This window comes from Galleria mellonella, unplaced genomic scaffold, assembly GCF_026898425.1.
Source record: "Galleria mellonella isolate WM207_F2 unplaced genomic scaffold, CSIRO_AGI_GalMel_v1 utg103, whole genome shotgun sequence".
Taxonomy (NCBI): Eukaryota; Metazoa; Arthropoda; class Insecta; order Lepidoptera; family Pyralidae; genus Galleria; species Galleria mellonella.
Window position 1 is genome coordinate 1,608,297 of NW_026441966.1, and position 24,072 is coordinate 1,632,368.

At 34.3% G+C, this 24,072-nt stretch overlaps 1 protein-coding gene across 1 annotated transcript in view; it reads left to right on the forward strand.

Annotated features, from left to right (window-relative positions):
• The window catches only part of LOC113513332 (disintegrin and metalloproteinase domain-containing protein 22), a 747,642-nt gene that overhangs the window by 515,682 nt on the left and 207,888 nt on the right, over positions 1–24,072 (forward strand). The window contains exon 8 of the mRNA XM_052903078.1: positions 23,651–23,730. Within this exon, the coding sequence (XP_052759038.1) occupies positions 23,651–23,730 (80 nt within the window). The remainder of the gene's footprint in view (positions 1–23,650; positions 23,731–24,072) is intronic.

The window sequence follows — 24,072 nt, forward strand, 5'->3', positions numbered from 1 at the left end:
ACGAAAACGTGGAAAGTCGAACTTGTGTTAATGGGGACCGTCGTTTAACGGTCAGACAGGTGGCTGAAGAGCTCGTGTGGCACGAGTTCGTCCAGAATTGATAATATAATTAACCTCTCTTGTTGTCCGTTAAAGATTCCATTACGGTGACCGAACACCCCCTATTCGCGGATTTGGCCCCGTGTGACTTAATGTCATTCGGGGGCGGCATTTGGGGGATAATCTTTACCTAAGTCTTGCCTTCTCACAGTGGATACCACAATAGGATAAAATTGATTTGTTTGTAAAATAAAATTTTTAAAAAATCAGACAAACCTCGTATAATTAATTTTAGTTAGCTGTAATGTCATTAGGATAATCTTTATAAGTCTTGAGATACCACAATAGGCTTTTGTTTAAAATCAGGAAAGTTGTAATTTTGGTAAGGTTTAAATTCACAGTAGTGTAATATAAGTGGCTATGCTCTACCTTAAGTATCCTAAGAAATCATCATCATCATCATATCAGCCATTTACTGTTCACTAATGATCATAGACCCCAAAGACATGTCATAAGGAACGGTCCTGAGCCACTTGTATCTATTGACTCCCTACAATTTGTGGTCATTGCTCTATCTAATGGAGGATTGGGGGGAGGAGTACGTCCTATACTGCGTTCGCTCGCTGCGTTCAGTCACTACTCAATAACCTTTCTTCTACATGGATTCCCGCTTCCTTTTTTTTTTTTTTTACAACACAGGGGGTAAACGAGCATGCGGCTCACCTGATAGTAAGTGACTACCGCCGCCCATGGTCACACACAACACCAACGGCATTGCAGGTGTGCTGCCGGCCTTTTAAAAGGGAATATGCTCTTTTCTTGAAGGTTATGTTGTCGTATCGGTTCAGAAATATTGCTGCTGGAAGTTGATTCCAAAGAGTTCAAAGTTCCAAATTCTTTGAACTGTGACCAGCCCATTACCACTTCAGCTTGCTTGCCCTATAAAATAATTATAACCTAATCAGTAGGGGAACTACCGTAAAAAATCGGATGAAAATAATAACAATATCGAGTGTCATCAATGCTTAGAACACAACTCGTATCAAATCGAGAACTCGTTGAGTTTCGAGTCGAATAAGCACGGGATCGATAAGCGTCGCGCGTCCCTATTTTCCTATATTTTTCCAATAAGAACGCGATCATTCGAGCGAACGCATCGAGTTGGGAATGCTCGGCTGCTTCTTATGTTTGAACACACCTGCTTCGTCTGTTTCCTGCTCTTCACGCCCGAAACAATTGCCAATGAAATTTATTCCTTATTGTGTGTGCGCAATGATAAATTTTACACGTCCACGTTTTAAGTGGTAAATTTTAAAAATGAAGAAATTTCACGCCAGACGTGTCCGAAATATTTAAATATCGAATTACGGTTTTTACGGGGAAACCGTTGGAGTTTTTACATCACTAAACTTTTTCGCCAAAATGCGAATATTCACCGCGCGGTGTTCTCTCGCGTTATTGCCTTCACGGAAAATTATTTTGAGGATAATTCTTACACTGGTAATATTACCTTACGAACATTAAATGGAAAATGTTATCTATTTTTTGTAAATACAGATTATTGTTCATTTTTTTTAACAAAATTCGCATCACGCTGATTTTCACCACTGTACAACACGCCACAAACTAAAGTTTCATCCCAATCATCTGGACGAGTGGCGGTCTTCCACCGTGCGTTTTTCAAGGCACTTTCTTCCACGCACAACCATTCTTTGGAATCAACTTCCAGCAGCAGTATTTCCGAACCGATACGACAACATAACCTTCAAGAAAAGAGTATATTCCTTTTTAAAAGGCCGGCAGCACACCTTCAATGCCGCTGGTGTTGTGGGTGATCATGGGCGGCGGTAGTCACTTACCATCAGGTGAGCCGCATGCTCGTTTACCCCCTGCGTTGTAAAAAAAAAATCACCCCTCTTAAGAAAAAGAGATGGCAAACTTACCCTCGGCAGATACACAGTCAGCCAGGGTTCGAGGCAACCGGGAATAGAAAGTAGCGTACTATGCGGGCAGTATCTAAGAGCACCGCTTTCTGCATCTTTGAACTGTCTCGGGATCAGATACTCACGATGGAATATGATGCCCACGGCCATTTTCTACCATCGTATGGCTCGCCATCGACAGTGAGTTCACCCTTACACCACCTTACAGTCTAGATGGTCGCGTACAACGCGATTTCAAAGATGTTATCTCCCACTAACAGTCAGATTATGAAATAAACTTCCGGCCGAGATTTTTCCAAGAGACTACAGCATGGAGAATTGTTCAAAAGGGCGGTCGAGAGGTTTCGTCAGGTTTGGCAAAGCGCGCGTAACACCTCTGGTATTGCAGGTGTTCATAGTTCTACGGTAACCGCTTACCATCAGGTGGACCGTATGCTTGTTGACCACCTTAGTAGTATAAAAAAATCCCAACCATCTGAGATGTAATGTGTGGAAAGTGGTAAACGTCACCTGTAGATATGAGCAGTAACATGATGTCCATGGTACTGCTCATGTATATACATACAAAGTATACTGTTTCGCCCATAATACCTCCCATGCGTTGTTATTCCTAAGGACTCATGTGTCATTTCTCTGTACCCTGTAAAGTCACTGCCATATCTCACCCTTCAAATTGAAACACAGCCATGCAAACACAACTGCTTCACGGTAGAAACACGAATGAGACAGAGGTGCGCAAACAAACGACTTTTGTACAAAGTCTCCCTCTGGTCTTATTATTATTAGGATACTAAGTACAATTTACACTAATAAAGTTTCTAATTGAGCGTAAATTAGTTATTATTCATAGTTAATTGGTACAAAGAATCAATATACTGTACTATTCATAAATTAACTGCGAATGTAAAGCACAATCTGCTAACGTTAATTACGTAACTATTTGTAAGATTCTTGCGAAATAACAATTGATTTAATTTATAATTAATATGTCAAATATTGCATGTCCATTGCTGAACATAGGCCTCACCCATTAGTAGGGTCTTTGTAGTAGTTGCCACGCTTGGCAGGCGGATTAGCAACCGCAGTTAGACTTTGGTGATGTTTAAAAAAATCATTTCGCCCATGATACCCCTCATACGTTGCCATTCCTGGGGACTCAGATGTTATTCCTCTGTACCCTGTAAATTCACGCCATATCCCATCCTTCAAACCGAAACAGCCATGCAATCACAACTGCTTTACGGTTGAAACAGGAATGGGACAGAGGCACCCAAGCAATCGACTTTTGTACATAGTCTCCCTCTGATTAATTAAGTAATTATAAATACAGTTAAGAATAGGATACTTTGTGTACTGATTTACGTGGGCGAAGCCGTGTGATACAACTAGTTATTAATAAAACATTTCATGCAACCTACTGATGTACTATCATATTTTGTCGGCCAACTACATTGTACATAACTAAAGTCCGCTTGAGTTAACTCAAACTAAACTGCATAAAGCTAGAGTTTGAGAGTTCGCCCGGAAATACGAGTAACATCGCTCGTACCTCGTTTGGAAAAGTGAGCAAAAACTTACGCATTCGTTTTGAAACATGAAATAATTTCACTCTAGGACTGTATATTATATTTGAACGTAATTTTCTCCCTTTGACGAGGAAAAAAGTTGACGCTGCAATGTTGCATCCAGGCTCGTATATATATATATATATATATATATATATATATATATATATATATATATATATAATAACATGGTATATAAATATAAAAAATATATATAAATTAGATAAAATACAATCCTTGTTACATAAAAATGTAGCTTTCTATAGGTGAAACAATTTTCAAAATACTAGAAGGTTCTGGCATGGAATAGGCCACTCCTTACTTTTCTGTGGGGGTCGTAAGAGCCGACTAAGGGAACTTATGGTAGAGGGTTGGTCAGCAGTGTCACTCCTAAGTCGTCATTAAAAGCCAAACTGCGGATGTCAATCTTTTTCCTTTTTTTTTCTTTTTATACAACTTAGAATGGCAAGCAAGCTGACGGCCTACCTGATGGAAAGTGGTAACCGTCGCCTATAGATGTGACCTGCCTATCAATTGTGATAACTATAGGCAAATCCCCCCTTATGGGGGAGGCTGTGAGTGTGAGAAACTAGTGGTTGTATTTTATCTAATTTATACTTTTTTTTATATTTATATACCAGTGCAAAGCTAGAGCGAATCACTAGTAAGTTATAAAGCTATTAAAGCTCGAAAAGATTACAAAAAAAGAAAATCTCACCTTATTATCACTCTGCAAACTGGATGGTCCTAAAAATGCGGAAGCTAAACATAGGATACAAAAATATTTACAAAATCTTGATTACGATACCACAGAGTTGATATTATATAGCATTTATTGTTATTCGTATACAGTAGTGTTTTTTTTTTTTATACAACTTAGAATGGCAAACAAGCTGACGGCCCACCTGATGGAAAGTGGTAACCGTCGCCTATAGACATGAGCAGTACCATGGGCATAACAGAGTGTACTGTTTCGCCCATGATACCCCCCATGCGTTGCCATTCCTGAGGACTAAGGTGTTATTCCTCTGTACCCTGTAAATTCACGCCATATCCCACCCTTCAAACCGAAACACAGCCATGCAAACACAACTGCTTCACGGTAGAAACACGAATGGGACAGAGGTACCCAAGCAATCGACTTTTGTACAAAGTCTCCCTCTGGTATATTTAATTGTATATATTTATTTATGTAATATTGAAAGTACCGATATAATTTTCTGTTTAATGCGCACGTCTTTATTAAGCACTTCATATTAGAGAACGATGTCATTCTAACTTATTGTTTCCGTAAAACTGGCTCACTAATTTAATTTATATTTGTAAATCACCGTGTCTTGGTAATTTTTTATTTATTTTTATTTATTTATTTAGGTTTACCAACAATTGTTTCCACAAAATAATGTAAATATATATACAATTATGGAGCTTAGAACTAAGTGTAACAATTTTTTATAGGCAAACACGGCATATATTGATACATGTATAACAATAAGTACGGAGAAATATATATATAGCTCACAACTATTATTAAATGCTTAACAACGAACAACTAAAGCCACCATATCCATAAGCAGATCCAGCAGCACGACTCATTTTATATATTTATAGATATTTCGTACAAAAACAATTGGAGTGTCAAAGTTAATATCGACTTGGTCACTGCAGCTATTTATAATCATACAGAACAGTAATCTCTTATGAACTCCCGCGATACAGGTTCGCCTATTGCGAGGTCCAATGTACTCGAGTTGCAAATTTCTTGTATTTAATAAATAAATAAATTAGTAAAGATAAGGATTCGGTGTCTTCTATACGATAGCTCACATTGCCCTGAATGGGCTTTAAAACAGCGTACACAAAAATAACAATAGAAATAAGAAAGGTCGGGAAGATCTGCAAATAATAGCGGGCAATTTGTGTGAAAATCTTTGTAATCTACAACCGAAGGGACACTAGCGTCGTTCCTGCAAAATAGAGGCAACGATTTGGAAATCTCGTTTTGCGATAGGTAGCTTTATATGTAGTTCTCTTAATCTCTTATATTGAAAGTTTATTTGGATGTCCGTAAACAAGCATGGGATATGATTATTGTTACAAAAATTGGTTGTATAGGATTAAATCGATTTCAAAAGGAATTTCTGAAGTCAATTGAAAAGAATTATAAAATACTCAATTCGGTTCACCAGAGAAAGAGATGTGGGAAAACCAGTTATTTCACTAACTAAAAATAACTGTTTTTTTTGCGGAACACAATCTTAAATTTTATTTAATTTCATAAGTTAACACCCATGTGGGTTCCATGATTGTAGAAAGTGCTATTTTAAATCTATTTTTGATTTGTGAAACAGCTCATTGTCAAATGATGCATTTTTTAGCCTTAACTCTTGAACCACGGACCGGTAATTCTGACCGGTATTTTAAATTAATTGCTTAATATCTCCGAAATTTGTTTGCACAGTTCTAGGTAAACTACAAAATGAAAATAATAATGCGAAAAAATTACAATTAAGAAAATATTATATTTTCTTAATTGTAATTTTATCGCATCGTGCAGTAAAAAGTGGTAAATGATAAATCACAAAAACTTAGCTCTCCCTAACAACAAATCAAACAACGACCGGTCCGCGGTTGAAGTGTTAAAGCAAGTTTTTTTATTAGTAAAATCTACTCGTAGCTCTTCAAAATTATTGGACAAACTTTAAAAGAGCAATTTTTAAAAGAATATTATTAAATACAATACAAAGTACGGTTAAATGGCCAATTAGTTTTTAATTAAAATGAATGCATTCGATGTATTTACATACAACGTACAGCTGCCTAGACCACTGAAACCACTGGAAAGTGATTTTAAAATTAAAATCGTCATTAAGCTGCGGCTATTGGACTGGTTGGATAATTATCATGATCATTGAAATGTTTATTTAATGTTATTTATTATTTAATCCGTGTGGTCCCGGCGTAGAGTGAACCACCTCTGTCTTTTACGTGGTTATCATAAGAGACGACTAAGGCAACTTAATTGTCGAGTGATCGGCAGCAGTGTTGCTATTAAAAAATTATCAAAATCTAGCTGTGTTTGTCAACTGGCCTGCCAAACGTGGCAACTACTGGCAAACCTCCCAAAGGGGGAGGCTTATGTTCAACGGTGAATATTTAACGGCTGATATGATAACTATTTAATCACATAACTCACCTTCCTGTTAGGAATTCATACATACATATCTATCACGCTTCACTCCCATTAGGGTAGGCAAAAACGGGAATTCAATGCCTGTGCATTGTAAATTTTTTTATGCATGAAAATTATTGCTACACTTAATTTATTATCATTTAGTTAAATTATTATCGTTATTCACAATGATATAACTAGTGACAAATCACAAAATGTGATTTTCGCGAAAAATAAAAGCGAACGAATAAAGACTTTAGAGTATTGTCATGAAGTCTATATTCGCTTGCTCTGTACAGTTCAGTCGGTTGTCTGCTGCGATTTCCCTGCTAACCGAGCGCAGCCGATAACTCACGAATAAATGCGAACGCAGCGTCTATCTGCGATTTCACATTTGAGTGATTTGTAACGCTCTGTGTGAAGCGAAGTAGCTGAAGTGATGTATGATTTAGCATTGAACATGATTTTTCACGTATAACATATAATATACTCCAAGACTAGAGGGAAACTTTGTACAAAAATCGGTTGATTGGGTACCTTTGTCCCATTCGTGTTTCTGCCGTGAAGCAGTTGTGTTTGCATGGCTGTGTTTCGGTTTGAAGGGTAGAATATGGCGTGAATTTACAGGGTACAGAAGAATAATACCTGAGTCCTCAGGAATGACAACGCATGGGGGGTATCATGGGTAAAACAGTATACTCTGTTATGTCCATAGCACTACACATGTCTATAGGCGACGGTTACCATTTTCTATCGGGTAGGCCGTCAGCGTGTTTGCCATTGTAAGTTGTATAAAAAAAAAAAAACAAAAAAAAAACAAAAGAAAACTTTATTTTATAGAAATATGCGACTACACCCACACAGGGATTAAAAATAAATATTAAAAATTATAATAACAAAACCAAACAAAAAGTATTTATATATAAATAAAGAATATAAAATAAAAAAAAATATTATATATAAATATAGAGATTGGTTAAGCTGTTAAGGCTCTAAGAAGTAACAAATAAACAAAATTCCACATTTATTATACTAGCTTCTACCTACTACTCCGTCCGTGTAATTGAGTTATTTTCATTGAATTGTATAAAAAGTAACCTATGTCCATTAACTCATATAGTTCTGTAAATCAAATTTTATGGTAACTGGTGAAGCTGTTAAGGCTACAAGAGGTAACAAATAAACTCACTATCATATTTATAATATTAGTAAGGGTTTCGCCCACACATCTATCATAACATTTACATTTCAGCAGCATGTAGTGAGCTTCCATCCATCACCTGAACAGTCCAATAAAATAATGAATGAGTATTTATTTATTTGGCTCTATATTTGAGAAGTCTTCAAAGTGTGCGTGTGTGCGTGTGTGTGTGCGTGTGCGTGTGCGTGTGTGTGCGTGTGTGTGTGTGTGTGTGTGTGTGTATGATACTTTTATTGTTTCATCTATACACACACACACAACAATATTAAAGAAATAACAATGTTAAATTTACTGTAAATACAATTACAAGAAAATATTACATTGAGAAAACAATGGGCGGTCTTATCTCTAAGAGCGATCTCTTCTAGTCAACCTTTAGATGTAGAAGGGTAATTTATGTATATTTTTGTCCATCACAATAGAACATATTGAATTACTAGCTTTTACCCGCGTCTTCGTCTGCGTGACTAGAATATGTTGAATGTATATATGAATAGTAGTGGCCTATACTCTTCACCATCGCGAATAGTACATTTATTCTATATTTAATGACAATTAACTAAGATACGAGTAACATATACTCTTTAGTATCAAAAATAGTACGTACGTACGAAATTTAATGTATACTGAGCCCACAACGAATATATTAAAAGTTTATTATCCAAAAAATGATCTTGGATAACAGACTTTTAAAATATTCAAAAATAGAAATCTGACCAATATGGGCGGTATCGAAATGGGTGATGAGTTTTTTTCACCATAAATGTATAAATGAACCCAATATATAGATATCGGATCGGTATCCATATCACCCATGCCTATTAGATACGAGTATGTCTAATATAGAAAGTTATTCTAACAGATACATTATCAAAAAAAAAAAAAACATATTGACTTTGTGAATAAATAAAATAATATTACAATAATATATGTATATCGAAATATAAAACAAAGAGAACGTGTTCTGTGAACTTATTAAAAATAATATATAGGTACTATACGTAGATATAAACGTATGTATTGTAAATATATATATTTATATTATGTTAACAAAGTAACAAAAGATAAAAGAAATTGTTTGCAATTTGCAATATATATTCAGTGAAATTGGAATATAAGGTATTTCAAAGAACTAGGTGTTATTTTGTAGAAGTCAATATTTCATTTCAGCCATTATCCGTCCACTGCTGGACATAAGCCTCCCCCATAGACTACCAGCAACGCAATTCAGGTCGTCACTCCATCTAGTGGGGAATCGTACACTGTATCATACACTGCGTTTACCCGTACGTGATCACAACTCGAGAACCTTTCTTACTTATCAGTTGTCGGTTCTTCGAGCTAGTGACCAGCCCATTGCCACATCAGCTTGCTTATCCTTCATGCTATATCGGTGATTTTGGTTCTTTTGCGGATATTCTCGTTTCGGATTCGATATATAGGCAAATTATTAGATCGCTTAACATTACTCTAAGGTTGTTTTGAAAAGATTGCCCTCAGCAATAAGACCGCCTTACTGTACTTATACAACTGTATCGTTGTGTTTGTAAATTGCCTAGCTTATTTCCTATATTGTATAATGCAAATAAAGTATACTCTTTTATGCAATCATATATGAGGATACAGATCTAACTGTTCTTACATTTATAGGCAACCACAGCGTGCCTTGTGTTTGATAAACATTAAAATAGAATTAAATTATTAAATGTCATTAAATTAATAAAGATATTAACAATATAAGTATTTATTAATATTGTATCAAACAGTAATATTTTCAAAATGGCCGCCGCCACAAAATGGCGGATATCAGTTACTCACATTGAAAGGCTTTTAAGAGTAGAAAACGTTAAAATTAGTAATATCACAGTAAATTTAATATGACCACCACTCCGAAATGATGGATTACATTATAAAAATATTTTTAACAAACTTGTTTTGCGGAGCAGGTCTGTTGAAATTTCATTTAATTTTAGCTTTATTATTGAAAGACATATCAATCACCAGGCTGTCGACTTTGAATAATTCTTTTTAAATCGCAAAATTTATATGCCTATAGTTATACCTACTTTAAGAGGTCGGTGGTTATGAAATAAAACTCGCGTCATTATAGGGGAATCCAACTCGTGTATTAACAGTTCCACAACTTTGCAATTTAAAATACATTTGTATTAAAGCGACTTACCAATTTATACGTCTTTACTGGTCAATGATCAATCAACAACTGTCCACTGTTGGACGTTACTTCTAGTTTTTATATCGACTATTTTGGCGGGTAAATAATTATTCCGGAAATGACAAATCACCATTTTGTAGTTAAATCAAATCAGCAACGGTGGCACTTGACAACAGTTGTGATACAAATATAATAAAATATTGGTATACTAAATGTAAAGATGCTAACACTGCCTTTAGTTATACATAATATAAATAGTTATAATTTACTAAACAAGTCTATAATTAAATTATGCCAGAGAGATTCGATTTGAATTTTGAAACTATTTACTAATTTAATTTGTCTGATGTGGTTAACAGCTGGAATGTTTTCGTCAATTAATGTTAATATTATAGTTTATTATTATACATTTTGAGTATTATACATATTTTTACGTGTGGCTTCGTACGCGTGTTCGGAATATTGCACCGTACATTTACTGGTATAAAATGCAGCCTATGTTCTTTTCCATTATAAATGCTGTGATTGAGAAGAACGTAGTAAAAAGTATATACTAAATTTATATCATTTTAAACTACAATTGACTGAGCCATTAAGGCGCCTGAGCTAATCAACTATCTCACATGTATATAGTCATATATACATAAATATATATATATATATATACAACTGCTACAAACTACAGTTCCATCTCAACCATCAATTATCGTGTATCAACACACTTTCTTACGCACACCAATCATACTTAGGAATCAACATCCAGCAGCAGTATTTCCGAATTGATACGATATCGTAGTCTTCAGGAAAAAAGCATATTCCTTTTTAAAAGGCCGGCAGCACACTTGCAATGCCTCCGGTGTTGTGGGTGATCATGGGCGGCGGTAGTCACTTATTATCTTAAGTGAGCTGCATGCTTGTTTACCCCGTGTGCTAAATATTAATACACAGTTAAACAACAGACAAACAGACAGTATTTATATAGCAGTTACGTGCTATATAAATGGAACTATCTTCGTAAATTCATTCTGAAAACATGTTAATGGATCAATTTTCTGGGCTATTTAGTTAAGTGTGCACTATTTGTTTAATTGTTACTGCTGAACATTGGTTTCCATCTGGCTACCATTAGGAACGGCCCTGAACTATCTGCATTTACTGACTGCCTGCAATACATTTGAAGTTAGCGCTCCACCTAGTGGGGGATCGTTGTATACTGTGTTTACCTATACAGGGTCGCCACTCGAAAATTTTTCTTCACTGATGGCTATGTGGTTTTAGTATAATTTGCATCCTTAGACACTTTATTTGTTAATTTCAAATTTAATGGTCAATAAAATATAGTACAAAAGGTGAACTTAATGCTATAGGCATTCCCTACCAGTTAATCTTTAGGATATGATAGATAAATCCTAGATATCTGTAAAAAATAAATTATTACATCCAAAATATTTTCAAATATAAAAATTAATGAGATTTACACTCAGAAATATACTAAAAATTAAAAAGAATCGCTTATAAGCCAAGAAAATTCTAGAATATATTAGTAAAGATTTCGCGTTGTTATGCGCAAATATAAAAAAGTCCTTATCATGAAATACTACTTTCAAAATTAATTTTACTTTATCTATTTCTTTTGAAATAAAATCTACTTATTTTGTACGACAAAATCATGTTTTTTTTTTTTTCTTAAATCTAAAAAAATTCTTTTATTTACAAATAAACACAAATGTCTTATCTTAGTCGCGTTTTAATGACATCTTATTTAGTTGTTATAGCAACATGTCATTATAAACAAGTACTGAAATTTTATTAATTTATAACAGTATACGACATTTCCTATTTCTGCAACAAGTAAACGAGTTGATTTATAGTTTGGCAAATGCAATTTAGTTGCAATGTGCAATTTCTGCATTAAGACAGAAGACAGAGACACATAACTTCAGTGAGATGCGGAGACAATTGGAACATCTGTTTCAATTAATGCATAGTTATTACATTGTATGTACTTAACACAAACATGCTAAAATTAATGACGAGAAATCTATTAAACAGGATTTAGATGAGAAATTAAACTCATTTCTCGTTTAAATGCTACTTAATGGCTTTTAGTCAGACATTTAATGAAATTAACATATAAATTAAATAAATAAAAGAAATGAAAAAAAATATTTATTGGCCACATCATTATATCGTCTATTAACTATTGGCTGCTGAAACATATATCATGTTTCATAATAATTTAAAATTGTGTTTTATAGAAAAAAAAAAACGATTTCAATTAAGATAAAAACAGTTATTTTGGTTTAAAAACCACTTAATCTATTTAGATAAATTTTCTGTGAAACCAATCTGTAAGTATATAATAAATAAAAAATATAATTTTTCAAACCGGTCCCTAATTGACCGAGTTATAGGGTAACAAACAAAAAAAAATGAAAAAAGCAACCAATTTGAGGACTTACTTCAAGCACTTTTTCGCAGGCAAGGTGACACACCTTTAATTTAAAAACTAAACTGATGAACCCGTTTTGATAAAATATCTGTGACATCGATCTATAAGCATATACTTTCAGTTAAGTAAATATTTTTTCAAATCGGTTTACAACTGACGAGTTAACTATTATCTAATGTATGTTATGTAATCACTGTTATGAGACAACAAACATAAAAAAAACAACCGAATTGCTAACCTCCCTCTTTTTAAAGTCGGTTGAAAAAAGACAACACTTTACGTGAAATATATTAAACTGTAGTAAAAGAAACGATTTTCTCTTATGATAATCTTATAGTTTTAAAAACTCTCACACTATCGTCTACTTAATTCTTGGCATCCACTATATGCATTAGTGCCTTTAAGCAATATATTACCGCTAAGTGTACTGTGAACATAGCTGACTGTTCCCTTACGAAGATTTAGATATTTCCACACTTGTTTTTCTTAGTCGCAAACGATTCGTTGTCTAGTATTTCGTACAAGTGTTTTTATTGTGTTCTAAAGAGGAATTTACATGTTTATTTTATTGAGATTTCGATCTGTGAAGAGCCTTTGTTTGCTTATGTCTTTCGAATATCATTTACATTATAGTTGTATTGAACGTTCGATCTTTAAACAATCAAATGTGTTCTTGTTGAAGACAAATGCTATCTGAATAATATTTTCTCTTCTAATAGTAATACTCTCTTCATATCTTTTATATAAAAATTAATGCCACTTTTCGTTGTTATTTTATAACTCAAGAACGGGCTCACCTATCCAAATCAAATGTTTAAGCCTTATTCGTACTATTTAGTAGATGGTTTATGTGAAGTTTGCACAAAATCACTCGAGCGGTTCTTCATTTATCACATTTTTTGTAACAAACGAATTCAATAAATGGCGGATTATTTTGTTAATGGGGATTTTTGTGTCAAATTCAAACTTTTTTTAAGATGGGGATTGCGCTGTCAAATTGAAACTTTTTTCAGTGTTGACAGTACAAGCATGTTGTTATGTCATTCATGTGGTTATTTAAAAATTTCTTATTTATTATCTCACTTTATACGTAGCGAAGCACGTATCGGGCCGCTAGTCTTATAAAGATTTTTGTTGATGTAATTTTTTTTTACCTCACCTCTGTCTCATTCGTGTTTCTTTCGTGAAGCACTTGTGTTTGCATGGCTGTGTTTTGGTTTGTCGGGTGGGATATGGCAGTGAATTTATAGGGTACAGAGGTATAACACCTGAGTCCTCAGGAATGGCAACGCATGGGGGTTATCATGAGCGAAATAGTACATATTCATAATGCTGCTCATGTCTATAGGCGACTGATACTGCTTTCTATCGGGTGGGGCGTCAGTTTGTTTGCCATTCTAAGTTTTTTTTTTTTATACAACTTAGAATGGCAAACAAGCTGACGGCCCACCTGATGGAAAGTGGTAACCGTCGCCTATAAACATGAGCAGTACCATGGACATAACAGAGTATACTGTTTCGCCCATGATATCCCCCCATGCATTGCCATTCCTGAGGACTCAGGTGTTATTCCTCCGTACCCAGTAAATTCACGCCAAATCCCACCTTTCAAACCGAAACACAGCCATGCAAATACAACTGCTTTACGGTTGAAACACGAATGAGGCAGAGGTACCCAAGCAATCGACTTTTGTATAAAGTCTCCCTCTGATATGTTGCATAAAAAAACATAGAATGGTAATATTTTACTGCTTGCTGTTGTTTATTATGTTGGTATTGTATCAGTAAGTATAAAGACTCTTTGATATCAATAGCTTTTTATGTAGCCTCTTTTGTATATATTTTTTTTTTATGCAACTTAGAATGACAAACAAGCTGACGACACACCTGATGGAAAGTGGTAACCGTCGCCTATAGACATGAGCAGTACCATGGACATAGCAGACTATACTGTTTCACCCATGATACCCTTTGCTTGGGTACCTCTGTCCCATTCGTGTTTTTACCGTGAATCAGCTGTGTTTGCATTGCTGTGTATCATGGCTGAAACAGTATACTCTGTTATGTCCATGGCACTGCTCATGTCTATAGGCGATGGTTACCACTTTCCATCAGGTGGGCCGTCAGCTTGTTTGCCATTCTAAGTTGTATATAAAAAAAATAGAAATTTAACAATATCGTTTCAGTAGTTTACGTTTTAAATCAAATTACCTGATTTTGCCACAAATTAAGTCGGTTTTATGTGGTACACAATTTATTTTAACTACAGTGTATCAAGCTACCAAGTGATAATACGCAGGATTAGTGACAATGAAGAGAGATTTAGGTTTTATTGTGTTACTTAAGGGCCTGGAAACTCTATGTTCACGCATGTGTGTGCAAACACGAGTACTTTACAAAGGACATTAGGAATATACCGTCTGAAAATAACGACGCTGCAAAAAAGGGAAACGGCGTACATGGGACGCTGTGATATTAGTCTAGATGGGAATTCAGTAAGTACGTTGGCTAAACTGACAATGTTAAAGGAAGTATGGAAAATGGATTATTATTATTATACCAGCCCTTTATTGTCCACTTCTGAAGGCAGGCTTTCTCCATAAGGGAACTTTTGCCAGTAGTTGCCATGTTTGACGGGCGGGTTGATAACCGCAGTCGGCTTTGGTGGTATTTTAAGAGGAACGACATAAATATATTATAGATATAGAAATCAATTCATTATTTAATATTAAAAAACTAAATACGATTATAAATTTAATTTTTTTTGGCTCAAAATATAGATAGATAGATAGATAGATACTCTTTATTGTTTCCTCCAAAATATTACAACAGTAAACTTATTATAGATACAAACAATTACAAGAAATAATCACAATGAGAAAACAATGGGCGACCTTATCGCTAAGAGCGATCTCTTCCAGGCAACCTTTAGATGGAGAGGAGTAATTATAAACAATTTGGTAGGAGGCACGATGAAAAATTTACTCAAAAATCGTGGCAAAGTCAATTGTTTTGATTTAGAAAATAAACTACTAAACAGTTTTTGATAAAATTTTTACGTGACTAATCAGTAAATATGTGCTTTCAGATAAAAAAATAATGATTAAAATCAGTGTTTTGCTCTTTTTAGGGCAAAGCAATAAGCTTAGTTGTGACCGTAATGTGATGTGTGTGTGACTAATTCTATTTTTTTTTGTTTTTTTTAATTATTTTTTTTTTATTTTTTGAACATGTATCTTTTTTTATCTTTTTTCCCTGTGAATTTATGTCTATTATTGTTTGTGTGCTGTAAGTAATGCAAATAAATTATCTATCTATCTGTCTATCTATCTATCAAAATCAGTTTGTAACTTACGGAGTTAGGAGATAATAAGTATAAAAAAGTAAAACCAAATTAAAAATCTTCTTCATTTCAAAGTCGGTTAAAAATTGTACTTTTTTTAGACAATGTTCAACGATATATCCAAGTACAATATATATGTATAAAAAAATTCATAGGCTGTATTAAGCCAGTATTATCTTAGTTCACAGAACCCAGAGAACAATAGATGCGGGACAAACTTGGATGTATTGAAGCGACCTCTTTTGCTAATTAGAAAGATACCGTTTGCTCCAAACTCTGTGGTTACATATATCAGCAAAGCCTAAATTGATTTAGACTCAACACCATTTAACGAAAAATGGCAACATTGATTTAGGCTCGAGTCTTTTAAAGAGAAATAACGATATTGATTCAGGCTCAAACCTTTTAAAGGTTACATTTCGAGTAAATGACCCGTCAGCAATGAATAATACACTTTCTTTTAAAGAGTATTGTATTATGTGGGTATAATAAAATATACCTGAATATATATAAAGGAAATTTGCTCGGTAGCTTACTAATCCATTAATTTTTTTACTGCCACCGTTTTACGTGTTTTTGCTGTGAAATATGTATTTGCGTTTGCATGAATTATAGGGTTATCATATCAGCCGTTAATTGTCTGCTACTAAACATAGGCCTTCCAAATAAGTGACGGGGGGGGGGGGGTGAAAATGGAATGGTAACGCCGCCTGCGCTAACGGGATACGCTGGCGGAGCACCAGTGAAAGATAATAGATTAGAATGAAAACAGGCCCGTTAGCCCATCATGATGAATTCATCTAGAATTGACCATGATAGTTTCCAGGGAGAACCGCGAGGAGATCGACCTGGTTTGGTATATTGCTAGCAATGGGATTCTCAGTCTTCATTACTAACAACCCCTTTCCGCCCTGCCAATCGCTGTTAGGCTTTAGAGATGTTTTGAAAAGGACGTTGCTTCCCTCCTCGTCCTCCCTTAGTCGACTCTTACGACTCCACGGAAAAGGAAGGGATGGCCTATTCCATGCCAGGATCATTCGACCGCCGATTAGCAGTGTATAAATAGAATATACTAATGGGAGTAATATAAGGTGAATGAAAAAGCTAGAGTAGAAAACAGTGTTATCTTTTTTCAGTTATTCGCGTATCAAATTTTTAATTAGATAAAAGTGAAGAAACTCTAATAAATTTTGGGAAAAACAACTAAAATTTTTGGTAGAAATCAAAACTCGTAACTGGCAATGATGTACTCACGTTCAACGTCACAATATCTATCGTCTCGTGTTTTAAAAATTATAATACATTTTACTACGTCAGATATCAAAAAAATTACCGCGAAAGATAAAATATTAGCAAAATTGCAAAATACTCAAACGTACAAGATATCGAATTGAATAGTGAAATTTAAAAGGAACACTCAAAAGATTTGCGCCGTTTACAAGCAATTTATGAAACTCCACTGAACTGTATCGGTTGTTTGTTTGAGTATTACTTGGCACGAGTGGCTGACACTCGTTATAGTTAAACAGTAAGTGAATTATTAAGTTTTGAACTTGTTACCTTCTACATCAGAAGTTTAGAATATAAAGATTGTTGTGTAGCAACGACACGGGGTAAGCGTAATGTAAATGGAACGCGAAGCTTCCGTGGTTTACTTCGTAATGCGATTTTGGAATATTGTTCCCAGAACAGGTAGTTAGTTTTGTTTACGAATATTATAGCGGTTATTTGAATAGAACAGAAATAGTTTATTGTAAAATAAACCTAAATGGAGCAGTAATAGCATACAGAATAACATAGTAGCTACTTAATACAAAAAGGCTTTTGAAAAAGGTCTTAAGACTTTACCGTACTTATGGTTTTTAAAAGGTCTCTTTTATTGTTGCGTAGATCTACTTATTTAGCTTTTTTAAATGTTAACATTATTTTTTTTATTAAAGAAATTATACTTGTAAAATATTAATAAATGAAAAACTAATGAAGCAAAGTAAGATCTGCATTTAAATCGATTTCAAAAACAAGTAAATTCTCATTTCGGTCGTATTCTTATCTTTGTTACCTCATAACTTTCTCAGTTGTAAACCGATTTAAACAATTTTTTTATCTGAAAGGTTATACTTACAAATTAGCTTCATAGAAAATTTACCAAAATCGATTGAGTAGGTACTTTAGTTTTTAAATCAAATGAATTGGTTTTACCAATTGAATTCGGATTTTTTCGTGGAACACAATTCATTTATCAAATATTTTTATTCTTTCTTTATCATTCTATTCAGAAGTTTCTCAATTTGTCTGTATAATTTATATTATGCAATACTTTCTTGAATTTAGAACCATTTTTGATCTTCTATCGAAAGTTTTTAACTCCATACTTATTCCACATTACTTGCCATAATTGAAGTTGCGGTTCTATTTTCAAACCTAATAAGTATGCAATTGCACTTATCTATTGCTTTTCTTCTGCTTCATCTTTTTCTATTATTCGTGGCCAGCTTTCGTAATCGTACCGCGCCATCTGTCTTTATTGCATGTATCTTCCTCACTAAGATTCAATCGTTTCATATCTCTATGAACTGTTTCTGGCCATGTCGTTTGAGATCTTAGTCGTGACCTTTTCTTTGTAACCATAGCCAGGCACTTTTTCACGGCATAGACTAGACTCTAAAATCATGTAGTTATTGGAACAACTTCGAAACTTCCTCGTTCGTACTAGTTTTGCATTTTGTCTTTAAGTGTTGACTCCACTTGCCCATCGCTTGCATATTTTTTGCTCGTTGGTCTTTTTTTGTAGGCCACACTTCATTGTCGCACGATAGTGCGTGCAACTGTACTTATCTATCTTTGTTTTATATTTTATACATTTTTACTTTTCGGAAAATTTATATACAGTATTTGATACAGACATAGTCATACCAGACAAAGAGACCTTTGCAAATGCCTCTAGTGTGTGAGCTGTCAATTCGCATTTTGAGGGCCCATTCAAAGAGGGTCTCTAATTTAATAAACAATCGACCATTGGGTAAATTACTGGGTGCTGTCAACGGTGCTTAATACAACATTCGTAATTGTTCAACGAACAAAATAGTGGTCAAGAATTCAATTTATAATAGAAAATGCATTTTCCTATACATTGATGTAGTAGAAATACAGTGGAGTCAATTTTGAAACACAATTCTCTTTATATAAAATTTAAATTTAATATTACAGTGAAATGATTGTTCTAACCTAATTTTTTAGTAGAATTAGGTCAAAATTGATTTACATTTATTTCTCTTTGCCTAATTGTGATTTTAGAAATAAGTTCAGAGGATAACACATTAGAATTTGTCCCAACGTTACCTCTTTTTTCAGACCACGTTTACTAGAACTTACTTTGTGCAAAGGTCGTTTGCATGGATACCTCTACTTCGTCTTTTTGCCATGAAGGAGCTTGCATTGCTATGTTCGGTTTGAAAGGTGGGATCATCATCAAATCAGCCGTTAACTGTCCACTGCTGAACATAAGCCTTCCCCATGAAGGAAGATTTACCAGTAGTTGCCACACTTGGTAGGCGAGTTGGTAAGCACAGTTAGGCTTTTAGTGATGTTTTAAGAGGGACGATCCTGTCTATTCCTCTATCATCAATTTCTCTTAGTCGCCTTAGGAATAAAAAGGGGAGGCCTATCCTACGCTAATACCACACGGCAAATTATAAAGTATGCACGTATTTAAACTTTATATCAACGTCAAAATTCCAAAAATCTTTACGTAACCAAAACTAATGGTAACCTGATCAGCTATTCCGACCTTGACTATTTCTGTACCATGAGGTAGGTGCGCTCGAACGCCCGAAGCGGCCTGTTATTCAATTTCGCCGATGGCCCCAATAATCCGATATCCCTCACCTCCCCCCACCGGCCCCCTGATAGTGTTTCCTGCATACAGTTAGGAATTTTGGATTTTATTACGACTACACGACTCGATGGTAATTTTGTTACCGGAACGAGGACATGCGAGACTACGATGGATGCTTTTTATCAATAAATATCTGATGAGAGTATACTGATTTCAAAATAAGTATATTTACTCCGAAAATTTAAAAACCCGACAGTCCAGCTAAAAAAATACTATTATAAAACAAGAAACAAAATTGCCGTGTGGTTCCGGAAAAGAATGAGTTACCCCTTCCTTTCTCGTGGGTGTCGTAACAGGCGACTAAGGAAGAGCGGGATGAGACGTAGCATCCCTCTTAAAACATAACCAAAGCCTAACTACGGTTGCTAATCCGCCTGCCAAGCGTGGCAACTACCCCCCCAAAGTGAGAGGCTTATATTTAGCAGTGGACAGTTAAGGCATCATCATGATAATGAATAAAGATAATTTTGCAATAATTATTGTAATTATTGAAATATGAATAATTTGTTAATGCACTTATGAAATATAATTTTCATATTTCAGTATCAATTTGCAATTGGTAAATTGATAAATGTTTAATTCTCAGATAAATTATGATTTAGTCCGAAATCTGATATTTATCCGAAATCTCTGGCCTAATCTATATAACTTTACCTATTTGACTAATTCTATATCTCTTGTATTTTGTAATTGTAAGGACAAGAAATGTGTGCTTAAAAAATCTTATATAAAAGTTATAAAATTATGTCAAAAATCTCCACATAAAAAAATGAGTGAGACAGAAGAGAAAAGAAAAATACTGAATTGACAATTTAGTTCAGTACATGTCATGTAAAAATGTAGTCATGTAAGGAACCTTTATTAGGTCATGTAAGGAACCTAATAAATCTAGAATTTAAAATTGTTATTAAAAATTTGTAAACTTCAAAGAGCATGCCAGAGAACAAAACGTATCGTGTGACAGTGACAGATGATTGACGTTAGTAGTGAATGAAAGAGTTTACGAATGTGATTGACGCATAGAGTTTTAGCATAACGTACTTAATCTAAGGATTGATGGGATGTGTGCGAACGAGATATTAGATACGTATAGTTATAAGGAGTAAGTAAGATAGAAAATAAAATAAATGGAATTCGACAAGATCACGGTCTTTCGTAACTTCTTCTGCAGTTGCATGTACTGTACAGGATGTAAAGAAAAATTTGCTCTTAATGTCTTCACTGGTATACCTCAATCGCGAAGGAAAGCCTCATCGACGATCCACTATCATTGTGAAAACCACGACCACTCTGTCAAGAGTGTACGACTGAAGAGAGAGAGTATACCCGTGTGAAACTGGGGCAAGCAGCTAGTAATAAATGTTTAAATGTCCATATATCTATTTATATAACCACGAACTGTGTAATTCTGCAATATATTAATGTCGAAGCGGTTGCACATTCATCGATTTTCGATTTAATACGATTCCAAGTTTGGACTATTGCATTTTAACGCACTTCAGTGCCCAATTCGAGTGCATCGAATGTAATATAGAGTTAATGTATTTGTAATGCGATTACAATTGGCAAATCGTATTGGTTTCAGTCAACGATACGTACGATTACATGATGATATTGAAATAATTAGTATACATTTTGTGAAAATATGAAATAATAAATTGAATCTTTTATAGCAAGATTCATATGTTACAATAATCAACACTTTCTATTTTAACTTATTCAAACGTCTTTATGTATACAGCGAGACCTAATAATATTTTACATCATATCATAGCTATACAGAGTTTGGTATTTTATTTCGACTTCTTTCTTGCATTAGTATCTTGTACTTTATTCCCATAATCGGTTTTTGCAACATCTTGAATATGAGATTTTTTTTTATAACACAGAGGCCTAACGAGCAAGCGGCTCACCTGGTAGTCACCGCCACCCATGATTACCCATAACACCAGAGTCATTACAAGTATGCTGCCGACCTTTTAGAAAGGAATATGCTCTTTTCTTGAAGGTTATGTTGTCGTATCGGTTCGGAAATACTACTGCTGGAAGTTAATTCCAAAAAATGGTTGTGGATAGAAGAAAGTGTCTGAAAAATGCACGGTGGAAGACCGTCACGTATTCAAAGGGCTAGGATGAAACTTTACATTGTGGCGGGATTTTTTTTAATGGGTGATAATGGAATGGTATCCCCACCCGCGCTAACAGTAGGTATACACCGGCGGAGCACCAGTGAAGGATGATAGGTGAGGATGAAGCAGGTCAGTTAGCTCATCGTGACGAATTCAATAAGAATTGTTCACGATGGTTTCCAGGAGGAACCACGTGGAGGTCGACCTAATAGGGCAAATTACTAACAATGAGGCTGTCATACTCTATTGCTAATAATCTCTTTCCCCCCGATTGTAGCGGGTTATAGTGATGGCATGTTTTGTAACGATAGATTAAGGCGCCAAATAGTGACTTACTTACCGACTTTCACGTAAATTAATACATGTAATATTCCTTTCCAGTCTATTTAGTTCCGTCCCGTTTCATTCCGTTCCACTCCATTACCATCTACTGCACTCTATTCTATTCATACAAATGTAATACTTTCCATACAATAATTCAATTTTGAAGAGATAATTTTAATAAAATATCTAAAAGTTTCGATTTAGATTTATTTAATTCTAATAAAGAATCCGTAAGACGTGTGCCGAGTTAGTGATTCTTTGAAAGTTCATCTTTGAGCGTGTGATTTCAACATTTTATTATGTATAACTCTCTATCTACCTACTTATAATGTTTGTTCTTCTATAATGTTGTTACTCTAAGTTTAATTTAGTCGATTGTAAGTATTAGCGATGTCATTTGCATTAGTTAAATCTTGTTTTTATTTGTTAAAACCTGTTTTTATTATGATAATTTCTAGCTGTTGGTTTTTCTTTAATAAAAAAATAATAATATAAAGTAAAAATAAATAATATTAAATAGTCTTTCTGTCAGTATTAACACGTTCACGACGGCGCGGGCCACCGGTGGCCCGCACTAAATTGTCTCATTGGACGGTGCGTACCACCGGCGGTACGCACTAGATTGTCTCATCTGGCGGCGCGTACCACCGGTGGCCTGCACTAGACTGTCTTTTCTGGCGGCGCGTACCACCAGTGGTACGTATACGATGATGAAGCGTAGCATCAATTAGAGCGCCGCCTCGCAGCAAAAAACATTCAAGTTGGCCCCGGCGTGAACGTACTGCTTATATGTATTAATAGCAAACCGCAATATCACTTTTTTTTTTATTTTACTTAATATTATATGTTATGGATATATATATAAAAATCTATCTAATTTATAAAGAGTAAATAGCATAAATATTATTAAAAAATTAAAAATAAAAAGAAATGATGTTATAATATAATTGCTGGGGCTATTTAAAATGATGTCATTTATTCATCATTAGTTATTAGCTTTTCTGTGACTTCGCTGGTTGACCGAGACATGTTTTTTTTTATAAAATTGGATTTAAACCAATTAATGTAATCCTTCTGCCAAGCGTGGCAACTATTGGAAAAATACGCCAGGAAGAGAAAGCCTATGTTTTGTAAATGAAAAGATGATGTGATGATGATGATGATATGTAAGAAATTATATTGTAAAGTTAAATTTTAATATGTATAATAACTACCAATTTAACTTACGTGTAATTTGATCAGGATAGCTCGACTAGTTTAGGGACCATTCGGAACCCTTAATTTCTAGCGGCTGTGATGCGAGTGCGAACCTAAGTAGTTATACATTAAAGTATTACTTTTAGCAATAAAACGATTAATAAATATTTTAAATTGAATGAAAACTTGTAATAACTTTGTTCTCTCTTTGTTGCAGGCTGGCAAACACTTCCACAGAACATCCCTTCTCATCAAAGCTTTCAACCACAAGTTCAGATTGGATCTCGAGCTTAACACGTAAGTACCCGTTAACGTTAACTATTTTGAGGATCAATATTTGACCGACGTATTTGTTTCCGCTACGTATGGGTAATATCGTTTATATACGTTATTTTAATTAATAGATACATTTTAAGTATCAGATATTGTATTTGTATATATATATATATATATATATATATATATTTCAATATCTATATACAGATATTGAAATATTATACAGATACAATATCTGATACTTAAAATGTATCTAATGAGTCGAAAATTAATTAAAATTATCATAAAAATTATGATAGATAGATAGATAGATAATTTATTTACATTACTTACAGCACACAAATTGCAATAAAAAAAAACATA